General features: G+C 41.7%; 3 protein-coding genes across 3 annotated transcripts; 2 read left to right on the forward strand and 1 right to left on the reverse strand.

The window, feature by feature from the left end:
- The first annotated feature begins 4,288 nt into the window (after positions 1-4,288).
- Positions 4,289-9,312, forward strand: LOC311039342 (uncharacterized protein). The gene is made up of 3 exons (XM_084049157.1): positions 4,289-4,420; positions 6,589-6,663; positions 7,671-9,312. The coding sequence occupies exons 1-3, from the start codon at positions 4,395-4,397 to the stop codon at positions 8,068-8,070; spliced, it is 501 nt and encodes a 166-aa protein (XP_083905283.1). The 5' UTR covers positions 4,289-4,394; the 3' UTR covers positions 8,071-9,312.
- A 3,805-nt stretch (positions 9,313-13,117) lies between these two features.
- pdx1 (pancreatic and duodenal homeobox 1) lies at positions 13,118-16,889 on the forward strand (the record flags this gene model as incomplete). Its single annotated transcript, XM_084049149.1, has 3 exons — positions 13,118-13,186; positions 13,629-13,962; positions 16,432-16,889. 3 exons carry the CDS (start codon positions 13,118-13,120, stop codon positions 16,887-16,889), a joined length of 861 nt encoding a protein of 286 aa, XP_083905275.1.
- A 1,065-nt stretch (positions 16,890-17,954) lies between these two features.
- Positions 17,955-19,345, reverse strand: urad (ureidoimidazoline (2-oxo-4-hydroxy-4-carboxy-5-) decarboxylase; the record flags this gene model as incomplete). Its single annotated transcript, XM_084049154.1, has 2 exons — positions 17,955-18,304; positions 19,171-19,345. 2 exons carry the CDS (start codon positions 19,343-19,345, stop codon positions 17,955-17,957), a joined length of 525 nt encoding a protein of 174 aa, XP_083905280.1.
- Positions 19,346-19,426: the final 81 nt, after the last annotated feature.

Consider the following 19,426-nt stretch of genomic DNA (forward strand, 5'->3'; position numbering starts at 1 on the left):
AGTTAAAGGGGGGATGCAGATCAGAGGAAGTGGAATTGGAAAAGCAAGGGAAAGAAAAAAGCCTAATTCATACTTCAGCACATGACATTGTGGCACTTGCCCAAAATAATTGATTTTCAAGCTAACAATTTTCAGCAAAAGACACAGTATGAATTAGGCTTGTGACAGGGAGAGGTAGAGTGGAGACTGGGGTACAAAAAGAGAAAGATGACAGTGTGAGACACAGAGAGGAAAGGGGAGTATAAGAGATTCACGGGAGGATGGATGGAATTACACAAAGGAGCTAGGGATAAAAGAACGAAACATTAGAGATGGGGAAAGATTAAGGCAGCTACAGCCACCATGAAAGCAGTAATTGTCTAAATACACTCCACGGCAAGCTATCCTCTGGTTTGACACATTCTCTGTAACTGTTACATGGCATTGTCATGTTTATGCACTCTGAACACAAGGAGACAGGGCTGGCAACCATTCCTAATGGAGACCTCACTGCTACATAGCTCACTGATCTTAGCTCAGACTGTAGCTCACTGAAACGTAGCTCACTGATCTATAATTTCTGATCTTGTGCGATATCATGAACCATCCAGATCTCTCAGGTCATCTGGGAAAGGTCTGCTTTCTGTCCCTAAAACCAAAAATAAACAAGAGGAAGCAGCATTTAGTTTTTATGCACCACACATCTGGAACAAATTCCCAGAAAACTGCAGGTCTGCTGCCACTCTTATTTCTTTTAAAACACAACTAAAGAGCTTTCTGTTTGAGTTGATTTGATTGAGTTACTTTTCTTTTTTCTATTTCTTTCTCTTCTGCACTGTAACTGTATGTTATTTTTTTTTACTTCTTTTGCTTTATGCATCCTAATGTCATTGTATAATTGTGTTTCCTTTGCTTGGTGTTCTGTGTAAAGCACATTGAATTGCCTTGTTGTTGAAATGTGCTATACAAATAAAACCTCCTTGCCTTGCCTTGATCCCTCAGGCACGGCACCCAGATCCTGAGAGCTAATACATATGATTAACGCTACAGACTGGTCACTTCCACTGTGTTTTCACGTGCAAAGCCATTTAAACCTGCACCCGCCTCCTACTATAGCCACGTCCCTCTGGGGATAATAAATAGCAATCAGCGGACAGTAGGGGGAGTGCTTAAGCACAGAAGCAGGCCAGCCAAGCCACAGTGACTACCTGCCTCTGTTCCATGGATGGAGGGTCTGCTCTTGTCTCCATGACGACCTGGAGCCTGTGCAGCGGGGCTTGACATTCAGAGTGTAGCCGCTGAAGGATGCAGCGGAGCCACACAACAGATGCACTTCCCTCAGCAGGTCACTCCGCTCCTCTCTCTCTCTCTCTCTCTCTTAGAGCAGTGATTCCCAACCTGTGGGCCGGGGCACGGTTGTGGGCCGTGTGGGCTATTGCATGTGGCCCCCAAATAATTGGCAAAACACTAAGATTTTAATATAACATTAATATTTAAAAAATGTATAAAAAATGTCATGGTATTTTTTCTTTAAAACTTTGAACAGATGTGTTTTCTTTGTGATACTGATATATAGGAACTCAAAGTATAGGCTACTATGTTGGTCCCACTGATCCAAGCCGGAACACAATCGATCGGTTCATCATTAATCGGCTGCCGTGTTAAGTGGTTAGATGGGTGGGCCAGGAAATGCTTTGGAGATTTTCAAGCAGGCCCTGATCCAGGAAAGGCTGGGAACCGCTGCCTTACAGGCTGAAAGCTTGTCAGAGAGCAGACAGCACCACAAGCCCTGGTTTTATTTATTGTATTTTGTGTTTAACCCCTTCGCCCCTAAGCCCTTCCTTTGAAATGTGCCTTGAAAAGTCCATGCCTCTGCGACTACCCATGATTTCACTAACAACTTCTCTCTGTCTCCTCGACTACCGGACCGGTAGTACTTATTTGAGTCTCCTTAAAGTGCGTGCTCCTGTCTCCGTGTGACTGGCTGCTTCTGTCTCTATCCCGCAGCTGGACATGAATTAATCATGAGGATACAAGGCTTCTCTGTTCCTGTAACAAAGCTCTGACATCACCACAACATGCGCACACACACACACACACACACACACACACACACACACACACACACACACACACACACACACACACACACACACACACACACACACACACACACACACACACACACACACACACACACACACACACACACACACGGGCTGTTGCATGCACAGATGCATATACACGAGCAAGACAACATACATTCTTACAGCATCTGCACATACAGAGTGACTCTATGCACATACTGTGACTCTGTATGTGTCCAAAAGGCTTCTTGTATATGACTCTGTCAGAGTCACATATGATGCCTTTTGGGTACAAAACCTTGTGCATGCCAGAAATCAAAGAGGCTAAATCTTCATGTCTTCACTGTACCTGCAATTTAGTTTGCCACATACAGTACGCGCTTAAATCTATTTTAAAACCTTTTTGGACTCTAGTAGCAACAGATTCCTGTACACACACCATTTTAAGACGAGTAAATATTTAATAGCTCCCGGGCCAGGACATAACGTCTTTCTTTTAATCCCAGAAGAGACTGTGTGCATGGCCACAGACTTATGTCATTGCATTTATTTCCTTATTATTGCTCCCCTTGCTATTGAGAAATTACAGATATGGACTGGTCCCTGCAGCTTTCGTTGTGCTAGATCAGTTGTTTACACATGACACCAGCCCTAACAATATAAAATAAATGAAAAATGATGCGTGTAAGACTGACAGTTTTCTAGTGAAACAAAAACAGTGCTAAACCATAGATTCAGCTTCTGAGGTGCTGATGTGCTGCTGTCTTAGCCTACATTTGTATTGACCTCTTGCTGTCTCCTTTTTTAAGCAATTGTACACAAAGGCTACTTGGATGAATAGGCCTTCTTCACCAGGTCTGTGTTACAAATAGGCTGATTTTTCAAAACAAGTCAGAAACACAATCAATATCACAAGCTTTGTAAATATAATTGCAATATTTTGTTCACCCCAGTTTGTCTTAATAGCTATGCACCAACGGCAAAGTCCCACGTTCTACAAAATGATGATCAAACATATTGAACATGTTTGATCATCATTAGACAAAAAGCATTTAAAAAAAATATTTGCTAAACCATCTGCCTGATTCCATGATATCCCACCCTCCAGGAGCGGTGGTGGTATGGGGGACAGATGAAGCGACAATAATAGCCATTTCCATTCAAAAGCTAGACATGGTGTCTGTCACTGATCAGTGATGACGTGCAAACAGAACACATGCAATATAATATTACCTATTTGGGCTTCTCCTTGGTGCCGTGCACTCATCCGGCCCCCAGAGAGGGGACAATTAAAGCTAACGGGACCTCAATCACACATTCACCCGCAACGAAGCGTTCCGCAACCGCACGAAAACGCCCCCGAGCCTTTCGTTGGTGGAGTCCCGCCCACCACTGTCCGTCAAAACAAGATGGGCGTGGTCAGGCTCTGTCAGTCCAAAGACCAGCTCCAATCGGAACCTCTGTCTCCCTCCGAGAGATGAGGTTCTACAGCGTAGGGTATTGGCAGAGTGCGACACCGGTGAACAATGTCAATGTTGTTGATTCTTACCCTTTTCCGCACATCGTATCCAAAACGTAAAGGTCACCCCCCCCCCTACTTTAAGATGTGTAAAAATGTAGCGGTCAAGAAAATCTAACTGACGGATTGAAACAAGCGTTTAAATCGCTTTTTTAGTCAGCCTGAGAGTGAGACCAGTCAACCCCCCCGTTCGCATGCGGAGTAGCCTACTGCTCCCGTTAAGGTTGCATTGGGAAAATATGGCAAGCTGACTAAAAAAGCGATTTAAACGCTTGTTTCAACCAGTCGTTTAAATGTTCTTGACCGCTAAAAAGTAAAACATCTGAGAGCAGGGGGTAATACCTTTACTTTTTTGATCCAATGTGCGGAAAAAGGTAAGAATCAATAATACTGGCTACCATTCACCAGTGTCGCACTCTGCCGGCAGCCTACGCTGTGGAACCTCACCTAAGAGCGGAGGGAGAGGTTCCAAACGGGGCTATCCAAAGACAAGACATGGGTGTTTCCTAAACTGCCTGATTGAAAAAATCACTTGGGACAGAGAGTATTGATTTTTTATTTCTAAACAAAAAGAAGAAGGGGAATCAAACAAACAAAATGTATTGAAATCCAACGTTTTTTTCTTCTCTTTCAAAAGCAGGTTTTCAACACACCACACAATAACTCACAGGCATTGCTAAGGTTACACAATTACACGGGGTCCTTTTCTTGAAAGTCCCCGTGGAGATGTAAACAAAGATGTCACGTTAACTTACGAGAATTAAACTTGTGTTGTTTAGGTCTATTAATTCCATCATCACTCCGCGATCATGGCAGACGATAGTGAATTGGAGAAGTATGTAATGTTACCATAGCTATTTTAGCTTGTAATTAATTGTTGTGGGTTGTGGCATGCTGGCTTGTTGAGTCTGTGTATCACCCCCTTCTCATTAATCCCCTTCACCATCTATTTGAAGGAATGCTATTTTGGGGGGAGAATCTGCTTGAATTAGTCTTGTCTTTGTCTAGTGGTAGAAAACGTACTCAAACTGCAATGTAGAAATACTCTGTTTGTAGAAGTCCCGTATTCAAAATATCCTTGAGAAACGTAGTAAAGTATTTTTTATTAAAATGTAATTAAAGTACCAAAAGTAGAAAGTACTCATTATGCAGAATGTGCAGCCTATGCCAAATGATTAGTGTAAAAGTACTGGGTAGGTAGCTGAGCGGTGCGGTAATTGAGTGTTGGATGCACCTGCTGTCCTGGGGAGGAACTGCTTGTAGGCAAACAGATTTGCTTACAAGCAAATCTGTTTGCATTTTGTAGTTGTGCATTTTAACTTGCTTAATACTGCTGTATATAGTATTAAAGTAATGGGAGATGTATTTGTTTATGTAGGGTTTGGCAACAGCTGGGAGCTGATGGTGCTATGTTACTATGTTCAATGGACCATAGTAGCAGGTTGGCTCAGGTCCATAGAAGGAGTTCTCCTTAAAGTGGAATACCACTCATTTTCAACATTGAACTATGTCATTAATACACCTTAGAGCTGTTGTGTGGAAATAAGAACAAAGACCCCCCCCCCCCCCCCCCCCCCTTATGTTGCCTAGAAATGCAGAATTGATTGTTGGGTCATGTGATCAGTGACATAGGGACGGTGTACTCTTTGGCTCCGCCCTCTAGGCTGCCTCATTCACTAGATTTCACTTCCAGCTGAAACAGAGCGACTTGTAGTAGTTCATAATGGCATATGGTTATATATCACATTTCAAGAGACATGGTACGTGTAGATACTAGAAATCAATCGGCTGAAAATGCTCTAACAAGTCTTAACTTCTGTAAGCATTGTAAACATTGTAAACAGCCTTGTAGGGACTCTGCTGCAAAATGTTGACCAGGCAGGATCTGTATCCCCCCTGGGGAAAGACTGATGGGCTACCACCAGCCCCTGGATCAGAGTCAGCCAGAACAGGTCCTCCTGGCCGTGTCTGTGAGAGCTGCTGTAGTCGGGACATGATTGAGGTGATGGCTGGTGTGTCTGGCTTTACATCCAGGAAAGGATGAGAGGATGAAGGTGTAGGACTGCGGTTCTCCTGGCCAGTGCTCTCCAAGCGCCGGCACTTCTGGCCATCATGCATTACTGATGGCAAGAGGACATTGTCCTCAGAATCAGACAGAGGAGCTCTAGGTCTTTTCGAGGTAGCAGCAGTGCTGGCCCGCTGATCCTTTTGAGGGGATGGCCTAAGTATACTTTAGGAAACACATCCGTTAAAATGAGTATGCTCATGAATGAGAATTAATAGTTTTACCTTAGGCAATTGACTTTACAGTGCTTGAACCGGCTAGTGATGGGAGGGAGAATGTCCTCATTTTAACGGATGTGTTTTCTAAGTATACTCAGGCCTTAAAAATACCTAAAAATTGTACTTTAAGTACAGTGCTCGAATAAATGTACTTAATTACTTTACACCACTGTAACTAAGTATGAGTTGAGTGATAACATGCTTATGGTTGAAGTTGCAGTGTTTTTGAAGTAATTAAGTAGTAATACCATTACCACCTCCACTACACACCAGCACAGTTCTTTGCTTTATGTTTATGTGGACAAAGGTCGACTAAAACGCTGTGCTGTATCAGCAGCACAGGTCAAACCAGGACGTGGCACGCACACACACACACACACACACACACACACACACACACACACACACACACACACACACACACACACACACACACACACACACACACACACACACACACACACACACACACACACACACTAATGATTCACCCTCCCTTCTCCTCCTCTCCCACTGCTGTCTGTCTCACTCTGGTTTCTCTCACTTAATTAAATTATCCTCTCCTTGGCTCTCTTCCTTTGCTCTTTGTTGCATCGCTATCCTCTGTTTCTCACACATAGAGCCTACACACACACAATTTCTCTTTCTCTGCTACATTTTCTGCAGTGTTTTTGATCACCTGTTTTTTTTCCCCTTTCTTTTCCTTTTTCCTGTACCTAGGCGTGCAGTAGAAGAGCTCTTGAGGGAGACTAACAGAGCCAGGGTGAGAGCTGAGACCATGGGCCCTACAGGATGGTGAGTGTGGCTGGATGGTTATCAACCTGACTAACTTTTCCATTGGACCAGCTGCTAGTAAATAATAAAGGTATGCAATATGCAAAATAGTACATTTGCAGCGGCTGGACAGAAATATTTTGAAACCGACATTTAGAACCAATAACTGACTTAATCTGCTCATGTAGGATAATTGAATAACCGAGAAGCAGCATTTAATTTTTTTTTCATTTCTTATAAATATCAACAACTCAACACATAAAAATTATAATTTGAATTATAATTATAATAATTAATAGATTTCTTCCCCCGACTAAATCAATTAGTTTGATTAACCACTTGTAACCACATGTCTGATTAACCCTTGTATTATACTTTAAATAGCAAAAATAGGCAATCTGCAAGCTCACAATGCGTTGTGAGCTTGTTGATCTGCCATTTTATTTTTTTAATCCATTGTTTTTTTTAAAAGATTTTCAAATAGCAAGTAATCATACATGAAGGATAAATGTGTGCCACTTCCTCCCCTCCCACTTTCCCACCCTCACTTCCCTACAGAAGAGATGACACAAAAGAGACACAAAACATTATAATACATTAACATCAACCATGACAATAAATAAATAAACAAACAGGGCAGACATCTATGGATGACCTTCAGAAAATCATATTATCATGGCAGGCAAATCGGTCTGTCAATGGGAAAGAAATGTATAAATAGATCTGCTATTTTCACTTTTCTTTTATAATAATTCATTATTCGTAATCAAGGCAACCGTTTGAAATAATCTAGATATTGATTTGAAGTCATCGCCCAGCCCTATTGTGATATGTCAGTTAGTAAGTAAAGTAAGTAAGTAGGTTCCCGAGCCATGGAGCTCAGGAGCCTATCTCCTGTTTCCATAGCATGAGGCAGCTTGATGTGCAAGACATGTACATCCCCTGGACATGACGCTAGTATGTCGCAGAGACTTAATATGTGATGCTGTCACGTAACTGAAAGGTTGTTATTTGCTGTTGTCTGCCAGGATGAAGTGTCCTCTTCGTAGCACCAATAAACGCTTTTTGCTCAACACTCTCCGCTCCACTGGCCTGCACCATGGCAACACAGGTGAAAATTCCACCACAAGAGGGCGTCCAGCAGGAAGTGAGTCCTGTTCCCGCCACCGCAGCCGCAGCAGAACACCTCCCAGAGATCACAAGATGAATGGAGACCACAGAGGAGGCCATAAATGTCACAGCAACAACCAAAACGATAAGAGAGCAGATAGGGACATGGATGCGAGGGATTGCCACAAAGACAGAGGCTCCAGAGACCAGAGACACAGAAAGGGTGACCATAAGAGAGAAAAAAGTTCAAGATTCCCATCTAAAGACCACTCTCCACGTGAGGGACACACCTCCTCCCTAAACCAATCCCTCTCCTAGGAATTATCCATATTCACACATTATGCTCTTACTTCATATTGGGGAGGGTCCCTCAGTGTGAAGAAGTAAACCAAAATGGCTGCAGTGTGAATATGGTCAATGTGGTCACTATCAACATGCTCATGCCTCTTCTTCCACCTGCTCCCCATCCACAGGACAATGGATTAGGTCACCTTTCCAGTGATGCAATAGGAACCGTTCACGCTCACCTTTCGGGGACATGCAGAATGAACTAGAAATGACTTCCTGGTTGCTTTCAAGGAGAATATTGAACAAGGAGATTCATACACATGTCCACCCGGTCCTCAGTGTCTTCAATGCATTTCATCAAACTCCCAGTGCCTAGAACGTGTTCTGTGTGACCTGTCCTTGTTCAATATACTTCTTGGTTGTTTAACTTGTTTTATTACAAAGGCTGGCTCACAGGGAGAAGGGATAAAGGACAGGGTTTGTGTTAAAGGTTTGACTTGAGTGTTTTGTATTTGTTTGAGTTAAATTATCTTTTGTTTTTACTATACTAGACTGTTATAGCCTGGCTCTCAGCCTCCATTTCTATTTAGTTTCACTTATTCAACTCTTGAATACCCCTTGAATTGCAGCAAAGATTTTTTTCTATCTATTTTTGTATGGCCGTGGCTAGCAATTCAGGGGCTTTAGTCAGGCTAAGACTGTTAAGATATTATGGAGAAATAGCTTTTTCTCTTAGAATTATTGCATTCCTGTTGGCTTGCCCTTGGACTTTGCTACAGTTGCTTTTGAATTTGAGAAATAAAATCATCAATTTGGTTTTGAAATCACATCCATATAAACCGTTAGCAGATGTTTCAAGTTAGGATCTCTCCAGTCAGTCATTTACCTGTTCTTAGTAGCCATAGCTAAAATAAACTCTTGTTTTACCAAAAAATATCACTCTTTCATGTAATTAATTTCAGCTTGCAACTACACCGGGTTTAAATTGGCCTTGTGAATTATTTTGTTTAAATGTTCATTGTTATGACTCTGTACAGTCGGCCTCAGACCAGTATTGGTTTTAGTTGGGCTCTTGTGTGAACCATAACATCCAACATTGTTCTCTCCCACACTGAGTGATTAATGCTGCATTTTTTCACCTAGTGGTGGTTTGATTCCAATTATAATGTCATTAGCATTCTTCTGTCATTACTAGCTGCTGGTAATGTTTACATAAGCCATGCTGTCGCCACTGTGCAAGCACATTTTATCGTGTCCCAAACCTTTTGACATGTATACCGCCTACCTGAAATATCTTTGTTTGTGAAAGAAAGAAAATATAGTCCTGTTTCCGTGGCACTCCTCCTTCTTGACAGCTCTTACAATACAGGCCCACTGGGCCTCTGCATAGAACTAGTGATTAGCTTGTAACAATGTAATAACACATTTTAATAGTAACAATAATGCAAATTTAGAATAGTATTGTTAAATAATCGTTAGTTACTTGTTTACTTATATCATTTTGATATGTATGCAGTCTGCATGGCCCCAAATCCTGATCGCTAAGTAGCCTATATGTTTTAGTATGTTATTTAGACATTGTTATTTTTTTTTCTCCGTCTACCTCCTATCCTATACATTTTCTTGGCACTGTACTTACTTACTTGACCATTGTTGGTGCATGGTTGACTATAGAGTTCATGACATTCACATGTTGCACACTCTTGTCTGCCAAAACTTTAATTGTGAAAGAATCTATTTGGAGATTGTGTGTTGCACGAACAGATTTAGGATATTTGTAATTCAGTAGCCCGGGACAGGCTTCTTACTTCATCACTCAAGACTTTACTGTCAGTCTTATAGATACTTCGCCATATACAAAACAAGCTCACAACGTTTCACAAGAGATGTCTTGTGAGCTTGTACATCCGCAATTTTAGCATATTTTTTTTAAATTGGAAGATTTTGGACATTTTAGAAAATTTGCCAAAAATAGGGACGCCAGGGTTGGTGCAGCTCAGCTTGGTTTAGTGTGTGTTGTTGATCAAGGGGACTTCCAATCAGTGGTGGAAAGTAACTAAGTACATTTACTCAAGTACTGTAGACAATTTTGAGGTGTTTCGACTTTACTGGAGTATTTCCAGTTTTCAGTACATTAACTTCTACTCCACTACATCTCAGAGGCAAATATTTTACTTTTACTCCACTACAATTATTTGAAAACTTTAGTTACTTTGTAGATTTTGATTATTATTACAAATCATACATTACCCACTTCAGCCCTGTATACATTTCGGCCATTTGAAAATAGCTGAGCTACAATCTCACAATTCGAGCTTGTAGATCTGCTATTTTCAATAGATTTTTATTCATTGTATACATTTGAAAGGTTGGGTGAAATGGGACATTCTGCACAATGAGTACTTTCTACTTTTGGTACTTAAAGTACATTTTTATACCAATAGGTGTATACCTTTACTCAAGTCAATTCTGAATTCTGGACTTTTACTTGTAACAGAGTATTTCTACATTGCAGTATTGATACTTTTACTTAAGTAAAAAATGTGAGTATTTTTTCCACCACTGCTTCCAATGCAACAGCCGGACATTAACTTGCTCAAGCGTCCTAAGTATCAAGGCAGTTCCATCTGCTGTTTACCTGTTGTTGGGTCCATTGTCCTTTATCCACGCAGTTAAGCTTATACCACTTTAGCAAGAGCCGTTTTGAAACCTTGCCGGTGTGTTTGGTCAGTATTGTATGATTACGCATTGGCATAGATATTATTGCGTAAAAGTGTCACTTAAGTCATTATGTACGGGTGGAAAGTTGGCCAAATTGCGTTTTTACGCACATAACGCTTCATAAATCCCGTGGTGAATCTCCACTGTAGTGGGAATAGCTTCGGTTAACCGTTTCTTTCCACTTTCAAACACCATTAAGTCACATTGCATAGTGTAATTTGTATAGAATTGGTTTACTTGAACTTTATTGCGGCGCTTATTGCCCCATTAAGATACTGTACAATGCGCTATAACAGTTTTTTGAAGACCTCAGTGCAAATAGTCTGGCCTATATTTCGGTCAAAGCAAAAGCACAGCTTTTGGTCAGCATTACACATAAATAAATGAATAACATTAGGAAAATGAGGGAATGTCATAAAATTGTCACGTAAAATTAGCTGGTACCCACATGATTTGGGGGGTCCCCAGATGACATTGAAATGACAATTTAAGGACTTTAAAGACCTTTTTAATGCCTCAAAGGGAAAGAAAGGAAAAAGACCATTACTGCATTAAAAGTAATCAACAATACTATAAAAACTATAAAACATTGGCCAAATTGTCAAATAATACAAGAGGCAAAACCACAATATTTGAAACAATATTTATCTGTGGAACCGAGTCAAACTAAATACTGTACAAGTGCTTATCATGGTGGGGGGTCCCCAGTTCACATATTATGATTATTTTGGGGGGTCACGGCCTGAAAAGGTTAACCACTGCTGTATACAATGTGCCATAACTGTTTTTTTAAGACCTCTGTGCAAATAGTCTGTTGGTGATGGGCCTACTTTGGTCAAAGCACATGCACCTTTTAGTCAGTATTGCACATAAATGAATAAAATGTGGAAAATGCGCTAATGTCTTAAAATTGTTGCGTAAAATGAGCTGGTGCCGGGCTCAAGGGCTGTGAAGACACGTCCCTAACTGAGTTCTGTTCCTCACTCCAACATAATTGGTTTGCCAAGAGAAGTGCTGTTTAATGGGGCGAAAGCATGTCTGCGTAATGGCCAGCAAACATGGCGAGAGTGCACATGGAGACAGAGCAGAGTGGGTTCCATGTTGGTTATGTCCAGGGACTCTTCTGCATGCGAAGACCGGCGTGTAGGCCTAGCCTAGTTTTGTTAAATTGTGTTAAATGACGCATTTACGGAGCTATAATGGGTACATTTTAAAAGTTTGGCTGGTCCAATTGGAAAAAAAGCTTGTAAAGAAGGCACGGCACGGTGGTGACGTTTGAGAAATGATCCCCCAGTTTCCTAGACAACTGTCTCCATCCCAGGACCCAGGTCTCTTATCTCGGAGGTCAGCGAATGCTTTTGCCCATATAGGATATCGATTTCCCCATATCCTGTATTGCCACATATGTTGACAGAAGATATAGCCTACCTACATAGGCCATACATTGTCCATTGCTATACGTTGATGACAAACTTATGAAGGCGAATTTATTTATTTTTGCGTATAAATCTAGGCCACAATCTGCTCATATGTTGTTTCCCGCAGATTTGAGCACCCATTGTGGCGAGCGCAGGTGCCAGGGAATACCAAAACGCTCGCCCCAAAACACGGTCGCCCCGGCCGGGGCAAATCCGGCGGTATTCACCACCTGGTATTCCATAACGTAACCTCATATTTCCTAACCTTATTCCTAAACGTAACCTTAGTAAAACGGTGCCCTAACCTAACCTTATTGCTAAACGTAACCTCAGTAAAACTATGCCTAAACCTCACCTTATTCGTTATTCCTAAACGTAACCTCAGTAAAACTATCCCTAAACCTAACCACCTTCGTAAACTTAACCTCAGTAAAACTATGCCTAACCCTAAACTTATTTCTAACCTCATCCTCAGTAAAACAAATACCTACAAGAATACAAGAACCGCTGGTCCACGAAAGGAAATGGGGGCGAGCGTGTTTTGGGGCGAGTCTTCCGTTTACCGAGCCGGGCAATGCATTGCGGCGCAAACAGCAGGGCCTATGAGGGCCTGGGCTATTTGCTGAGGGCATTGATTCGCGCACGGACGGCCAATTCCGTTCGATTACTGTAAAACCGAGACGCTGCTTACCCAGGGCGAACATCCTACGTGGGACAGGCGCTGTAGTTCTTAAGTAAACAACAATGAAACCAATGGCTTTAGCCACAGCAGGGTCACATGGTGAGTGTGACACACCTGCAGAAGTTGTGGGGTCTATAGTGGCGCCAGACGGAGAGCAGCAGCACAGGTAGAGCACGTAGGTTCAGTCCGTAGGGAGGGCACAGCCAGGTACATGTGTGCGCATACCGCTCCAGAGCCTCGGCCCCCGGCAGCCATCATGAACCGAGAAGAGCTTTATTACCCCTCGCAGGTGTTTAAAGACTCCTGTGCCTACCAGAGATCACAGGTAGGTTATTGGAGAGAAAGGCAATTGCATTTGTTTTCATTTGAAGTTTTATATTGTAATCAGCAAAATAATTCAGTGTTTTTAAAAAGGAGTAGTTCACCCAACAAATTACTTATTTTCTATCAATTAGACCCACACACCCCATGAAGCCTTGAATTCATAGTTTTTGAGCCATTCCTGAGCCAATAATGTGATGATTGGGTCATCGGGCAATAGGAGACTCAATGGAGTCCTACCGGAGACTCCAACGGCCATGAAATTGTTGGCTCAGGAAAGCGACAAAAACTAAAGAATCTCCATGAATTCAAGGCTTCATGGGGTGTATAATTGATAGAAAATTTGTATTTCTTTGGGTGAACTACTCCTTTAATAGCACCTGTCTTTTTAAACATCTGTGATCATGCTGAAAGCTGAATAAATAAACAAATAAAAATAAAAACAGGTGGACGACTACAGCCACAGCCCGCCGCCCTGCCTTTACATGAGCAGACAAGTCCACTCGGTCTACAGCACAGCGTCCATGGGGGGCTTGGAGCAGGCTGGCCTCCCTGACATTACCTCATACAGCATGCCTCCCATGCGAGAAGACCCCGGCCCAGTGTCTCACCTCCAACAGCCACAGGCTGGGGCCCAGCAGCAGCTTCCGCCCGCTGGAGGAGGTTACGGAGACCCGGGGGAGCTGACTCTGTGTGCCGATAGGAACAGGTATCACCTCCCTTTCCCCTGGATGAAAACGACCAAGTCTCACGCACACGCCTGGAAGGGGCAATGGGCAGGTAATTTATCTCGTGGATTAAGAACATCAGCTGTTTACAGCAGTCTTGTTTGTTTCCTTAATCGTTTAAGTTCACACAGTTAAAACAGTGCCTATACTAACATGCTAGGAGGTTTGATTTGACCACAAATCCTGACCACAAATCCTGATTGCTAGCCTGCCCTATATATATATATATATATATATATATATATATATATATATATATATATATATATATATATATATATATATATATATATATATATATATATATGTTTTAGTGTGTTATTTAGACATTGTTGTTTTCTTGTTTTGTTTGAATTGACTCGTTCTGAGGCCTACATGACATCATGTTCCGAACAATATTATCCTGGGTGTTTCAGTTTACATTGTCAGTCATTCTAGGGCCGGGAAGGTCAATGCTTACTTTCTTCAACCCTCATTGTTCTATATATGCCTATGTATATATATAGGCTATATATGTGCTGTTTAGCCTGTTTTATATTACAAAGACTCCCACAGGCCATGGTAACCGCAAGTCCATACGGTCCAGGCTAATCTCTGGGTTGATGTAAAACATATTTGAATAACCTTTTAAATAGATGCCATATTAATAGAAATTAAACAACCCATTGGGTATGATCAGTCACAGCCAAAGACCTCTAAACAACATCATTCTATTCGATTATGCACATGCGTTGTTGCGCATTTCGAGTCATGTCAAGCATGATAGGCTATTTCTTGCAACTTCTTTAGTTTATATTTAATGGGGGTTGACTGCATATTAAACCGTTTATGATTAAGTGAAAAGTTCACCTTAGCCAAGCAATGCCTCATAGCCTTAAATTTACATTATTTAGCCAATTTAAGGCAGCAATAGGGTCTATACGAAGTTAAGCCAGGTCTTTTCTGTCATTTGGTCAGTTTTGAGTAAAATCAGTAATCAGGCTATAATTAATTAGCCTACATTTACAGGCAAACTTCGAATATATGAAGTAGGCTATTCAAACCAATGAAATTCCTATATTTTTGGTTGAAACTCCTGGAATTCTCTATAGGCTACAAAAAAATAGAATCAGTTATTAGTCAACATTAGTCAGTTCCATGACTTTCGTATCAGAGACATAGAAAAGCCACATAAAGTGCATGCGTAAAATGCGCTATATTCAAATTAGACGGCATGGCCTATTCAAATTATGCCAAATTAATGCATGCATGTGAGCTGTGACTAAACCTGATCTTGAAAGGTTGAACTGGATTTTGAAAAGGAAAAACGACTACTGTTATAGTTTAATTCGCCATGAATCTGTTATAGTTTCATTTGCCTCAAAGTGAATCAAGGGTATGTTTTTGTATAGGCTTGAAATATTCCCAGTTGTAGCTGCATTGGCAATGAACACGCTGCATTATTTGGCATATTAAATATTATAAGAATAATGTAATAATTAAAATTGCTTTTAGTTTTATTTAGACATATTTAACTGAAATTAAATAGGCCTATTCAACTTACTCATTATTTAGGAGAGTAATTTCAGATTTAGAAACTATCACCAAAATGTATAATTATTATTTATATGTGGGCGGTGGGCCATTATAGTACTCCGAGCGCTTTTGCTGTTTTTTTTTAAATAAACTGTTGATCTAAAATGCTCATAGAAATACATGTTAAAAGTCTCCTTTTTCCAGTGGTTTAAAAAGTACAACAAGTTTTAACTGAAGTAAAAGCATCAATACCACAAATACTCCAGAGCTTGTAGATCTGCTATGTTCAAATAGCTGAAATATATTTAGAACTTAAAGGTAGGGTAAGTGATTTTCTTTGGTTAAAGTAAGTGTTAAATATATTCTGATAGTACTCATTGCTATAGAATTTTTGTTCAGTAACAGGGGTCTCCATGTCTCTCCAGCTCTTTATTAAACAGAAAATGCATTTTCAGGTCAGGATACCAATTTGATCCAATCAGGATAGAGAACTCAGACAGGATACAGATTAAACAGCAAGTGAAATTGGGACTTATGACACAAAGAAATGAGCAGACAAAATTGGAACTGGAACACTTTAAAAAATTAAGCTGGTTGAAATTTTGCTATGAAAAAAAATGTATTTTCTATTTATCAAAGAGCTGGAGAGATGGAGAGACCCCTGTGACTGAACAAACGCTATAGCAATGATTACTATCAGAATATTGTGCTTTAACCTTTTAACAAAAACTTTTTTGTTTTAATCAAAAAATATCACTTACCCTACCTTTTAAGGTTAATGTATGTTAAGTAATAACAAATACAAATCTGCAAAGTAACTAGTAACTAAAGTTTTCAAATAAAGGTAGCGGGGGTAAAAGCACAATATTTTCCTCAGAGATGTAGTGGAGTAGAAGTATTGAAAATTGGAAATTCTCCATGAGTAAAAGTACCTCAAAATTGTACTTAAGTACAGTACTTGAGTATACTTAGTTACTTTCCACCACTGCCTTTTTCTGCCATGCAGGACCCTACATGATGGCAGAGGCTGAGGAGAACAAGCGCACGCGGACGGCCTACACACGCGCGCAGCTGCTGGAGCTGGAGAAGGAGTTCCTGTTCAACCGCTACATCTCGAGGCCGCGGCGTGTGGAGCTGGCACTGACCCTCAGCCTCACGGAGCGGCACATCAAGATCTGGTTCCAGAACAGACGCATGAAGTGGAAGAAAGAGGAGGACAGGAGGAGGGCACGGGGAGGAGGAGGAGGAGGAGGGGGCGACCCCGACCAGGACTCCTCGATCACCTCTGGGGACCTGAGAGACGAGGTGGTGACGGGTGGTGGTAGCGGTGGTGGTGGTGGTGGTGGTGGGGTCACCTCCACGGCTACAGCGGGGTCCTCAACGGGAGGCGGAGGACCCCACGCTACACCACCCCTTTCTCCCATGCACAGCCACTCTCTCTCTGGCTCCAGGGAGCCCGCATAAACCCTCAGGGGTCAAGAGGAACATTATTCAGACTGGAGGCAAGTCAGGCAACCAAACTCACCGGAATGAAGGGACACTACTGTATATGTGATGTTCATACCCAGTGACAATGATACGACAATAATCATTATCTGAACAATGTGAGCATGGACCACCTCTCACCTTTGCCACAAAGAGACAGAGGCTGCCTACATGGATTCAGTCAGTCGCTTACACGAACTGGCGGTATGAATGATTTAAAGAGCACACCATCTTTCTTTATAAACACAGAAAACATGCAGTCAGGTTTAGTTTATTAATGTAGGCTATACAGTGTACACCTGAGCTGAGACAGTTAAGGCTAACTGCTATAGCCTAACCCATTGATTAATAGATAGACCCATTGATTAATAATAATGGATGCATGGATTATTACGCACACACTTTGCATAATGGATAGAGACCAGCAGCACCAGTCTTTTTTTCATGGAGGTAGTGCATCAGCAACACAGGGCGGGCCTAATGTAAATTCATAATTTAGTCCCAAAGTAGTAGTTCAGGGGTCTTCAACAGGGGGTCCGTGAGCCCTAGGGGGTCCTCAGAGGAGTTACTACAGGGGGGCCACCAAATCTTTGTGTGATAGGAATATTTTTTTTACATTAACCATTTGATCCCCAGCATCCTTATTCTGAGGAGAATTTTAGCCAAAAATAGAGTGAAAGGTCAAGTTTACTAAGTATTGACGGTTTAAAGTGGTTAAATGTCTGAAAATACATTAACATGAATCCAACTTGACAATGATGTCAAACTATGAAGCTATGAAAACGTTTAATCTGCAACTCAATTTAAGAGGGGGGATCCCTGCTTCATGTCTCTCTCAGCTAAGGGGTCCTTGGCCTAAAACAACGTTGAAGAGCCCTGTATTAGGGGTCTTCAACGAGGTCTTCTACCCTTCAACAAGGGTAAAATATTCTAAGTCTTGGGTCTGAGAGGCAAAATCTCATCAAATGGTGGTCCGTGGCTCAAATGCCGAATACAATAATGGACCTTGATATGAAAAGGGCTGAAAACCACCAACTAAGTAGTTCATAATTTATTGACAGGGTCGGTGAGCACGAGGGCCTGGAGTCGCAGGTGGCAGATCTTCTTCACCTCTTCAACCCCGCGCGCCCTCTCCTCCGTGCGCTCGTTTCCCGCACGTTCGGCCAGCTGCCGGAGGATTCCCGCCTTGTCGGTCATCCGCGCGCAGACGACGAACGGGAAGCCGAAGCGCTCCTTGTACTCCGCGTTGAGGCGGGCCATGCGCGACGCCTCCGCGGCCTCCAGCGCGTCCATTCCGGCCCGACCCTGCTCCTCGCGGGACTCTGCGGTCAGCGTGCCGCTCCGCAGGTCTCTGCCCGCCAGGTCCGGGTGACACCGGAGGATTCCCTCTTTGCCTTGTTTAAAACACAACATCAGTGGTGTAAACTGTAAAGCAGTGGTTCTCAAACTGTGGGGGGTCCCCATATGATTTTGGGGGGTCCCCACTCCCCAGATGACAGTGTAGTGACAATTTAAGAACTTTTAAGACCTTTTAATGCCACAAAAAAAAGAAAGTAAAGAAAAAAACTTCTGCATCAAAGGTAATCAACAAACTATACTATAACAACTGGTGAAACGTTGGCCAAATTGTAAAATAATATAAGAAAGTGGGAAAAGAAAGAAGAAAATAACCGATCTACAAGCTCACAATGCCTATGAGCTTGTAGATCGGCTATTTTCACAATATGTATCTGTGACAAAAAAACAAACTAAAATATAATGCCTCAACTCCTACAATTCCAAGTAGGATAAAGTAGGCCTACATTTATTCAAGTAGGCTACTGTACAATTTTGAAGTATTTTTCTTACTGGGGTATTTCCATTTTGCTGTGCTTTTTGGTTTTTGCACTGCAACATGTTCATGTTGTGAGCTTGTAGATCTGCTATTTTCAAACGTTTTAGTTTTGGTAGCCTACTTTAAGTAGGCCTACATTTTCATACCAATACTTTGTACTTTTACTCAAGTACATTTTGAATTCCGGACTTTTACTTGTAGTAGGCTATTTCTACTCTAGTATTGATACTTTTACTTAAGTAAAGAAATATGAGTACTTTTTCCACCGCTGGTTGAACTGTAGGCCTACATATGCCGCCTCGGCCTTTGAAAAACATGACCCCAAAACTATGACAGTTAAACCCACATGATTAATTGGCTACACAGATTAGATATGGGAATTAATTAAATAGGCTACTCTAGCACACCATCGTCTATTTTACGTACCCGATTCTGGCAGAGCCTCGATGAATTCATTTATAGCTGCCTCTAGGGCTGACAAATTCGCAAATGGACGCCTTGACCACACTGCGGCAGTTATAATTGGACATTTCTCCACTAGATTACCGAGATAATCCACAAAATCCTCGTAAGAAAGAGCATTTATTGTGCGAATGTCCATATTGCCCGTGGCTGAGACCCTCTCCGAAAATTGGACAATCTGACCTTTGGACTTTAAAATGTGGTGAAAAAGGGGTGAATG

Source organism: Gymnoscopelus microlampas (genome assembly GCF_963454915.1).
Source record: "Gymnoscopelus microlampas genome assembly, chromosome: 22".
Classification (NCBI taxonomy): Eukaryota; Metazoa; Chordata; class Actinopteri; order Myctophiformes; family Myctophidae; genus Gymnoscopelus; species Gymnoscopelus microlampas.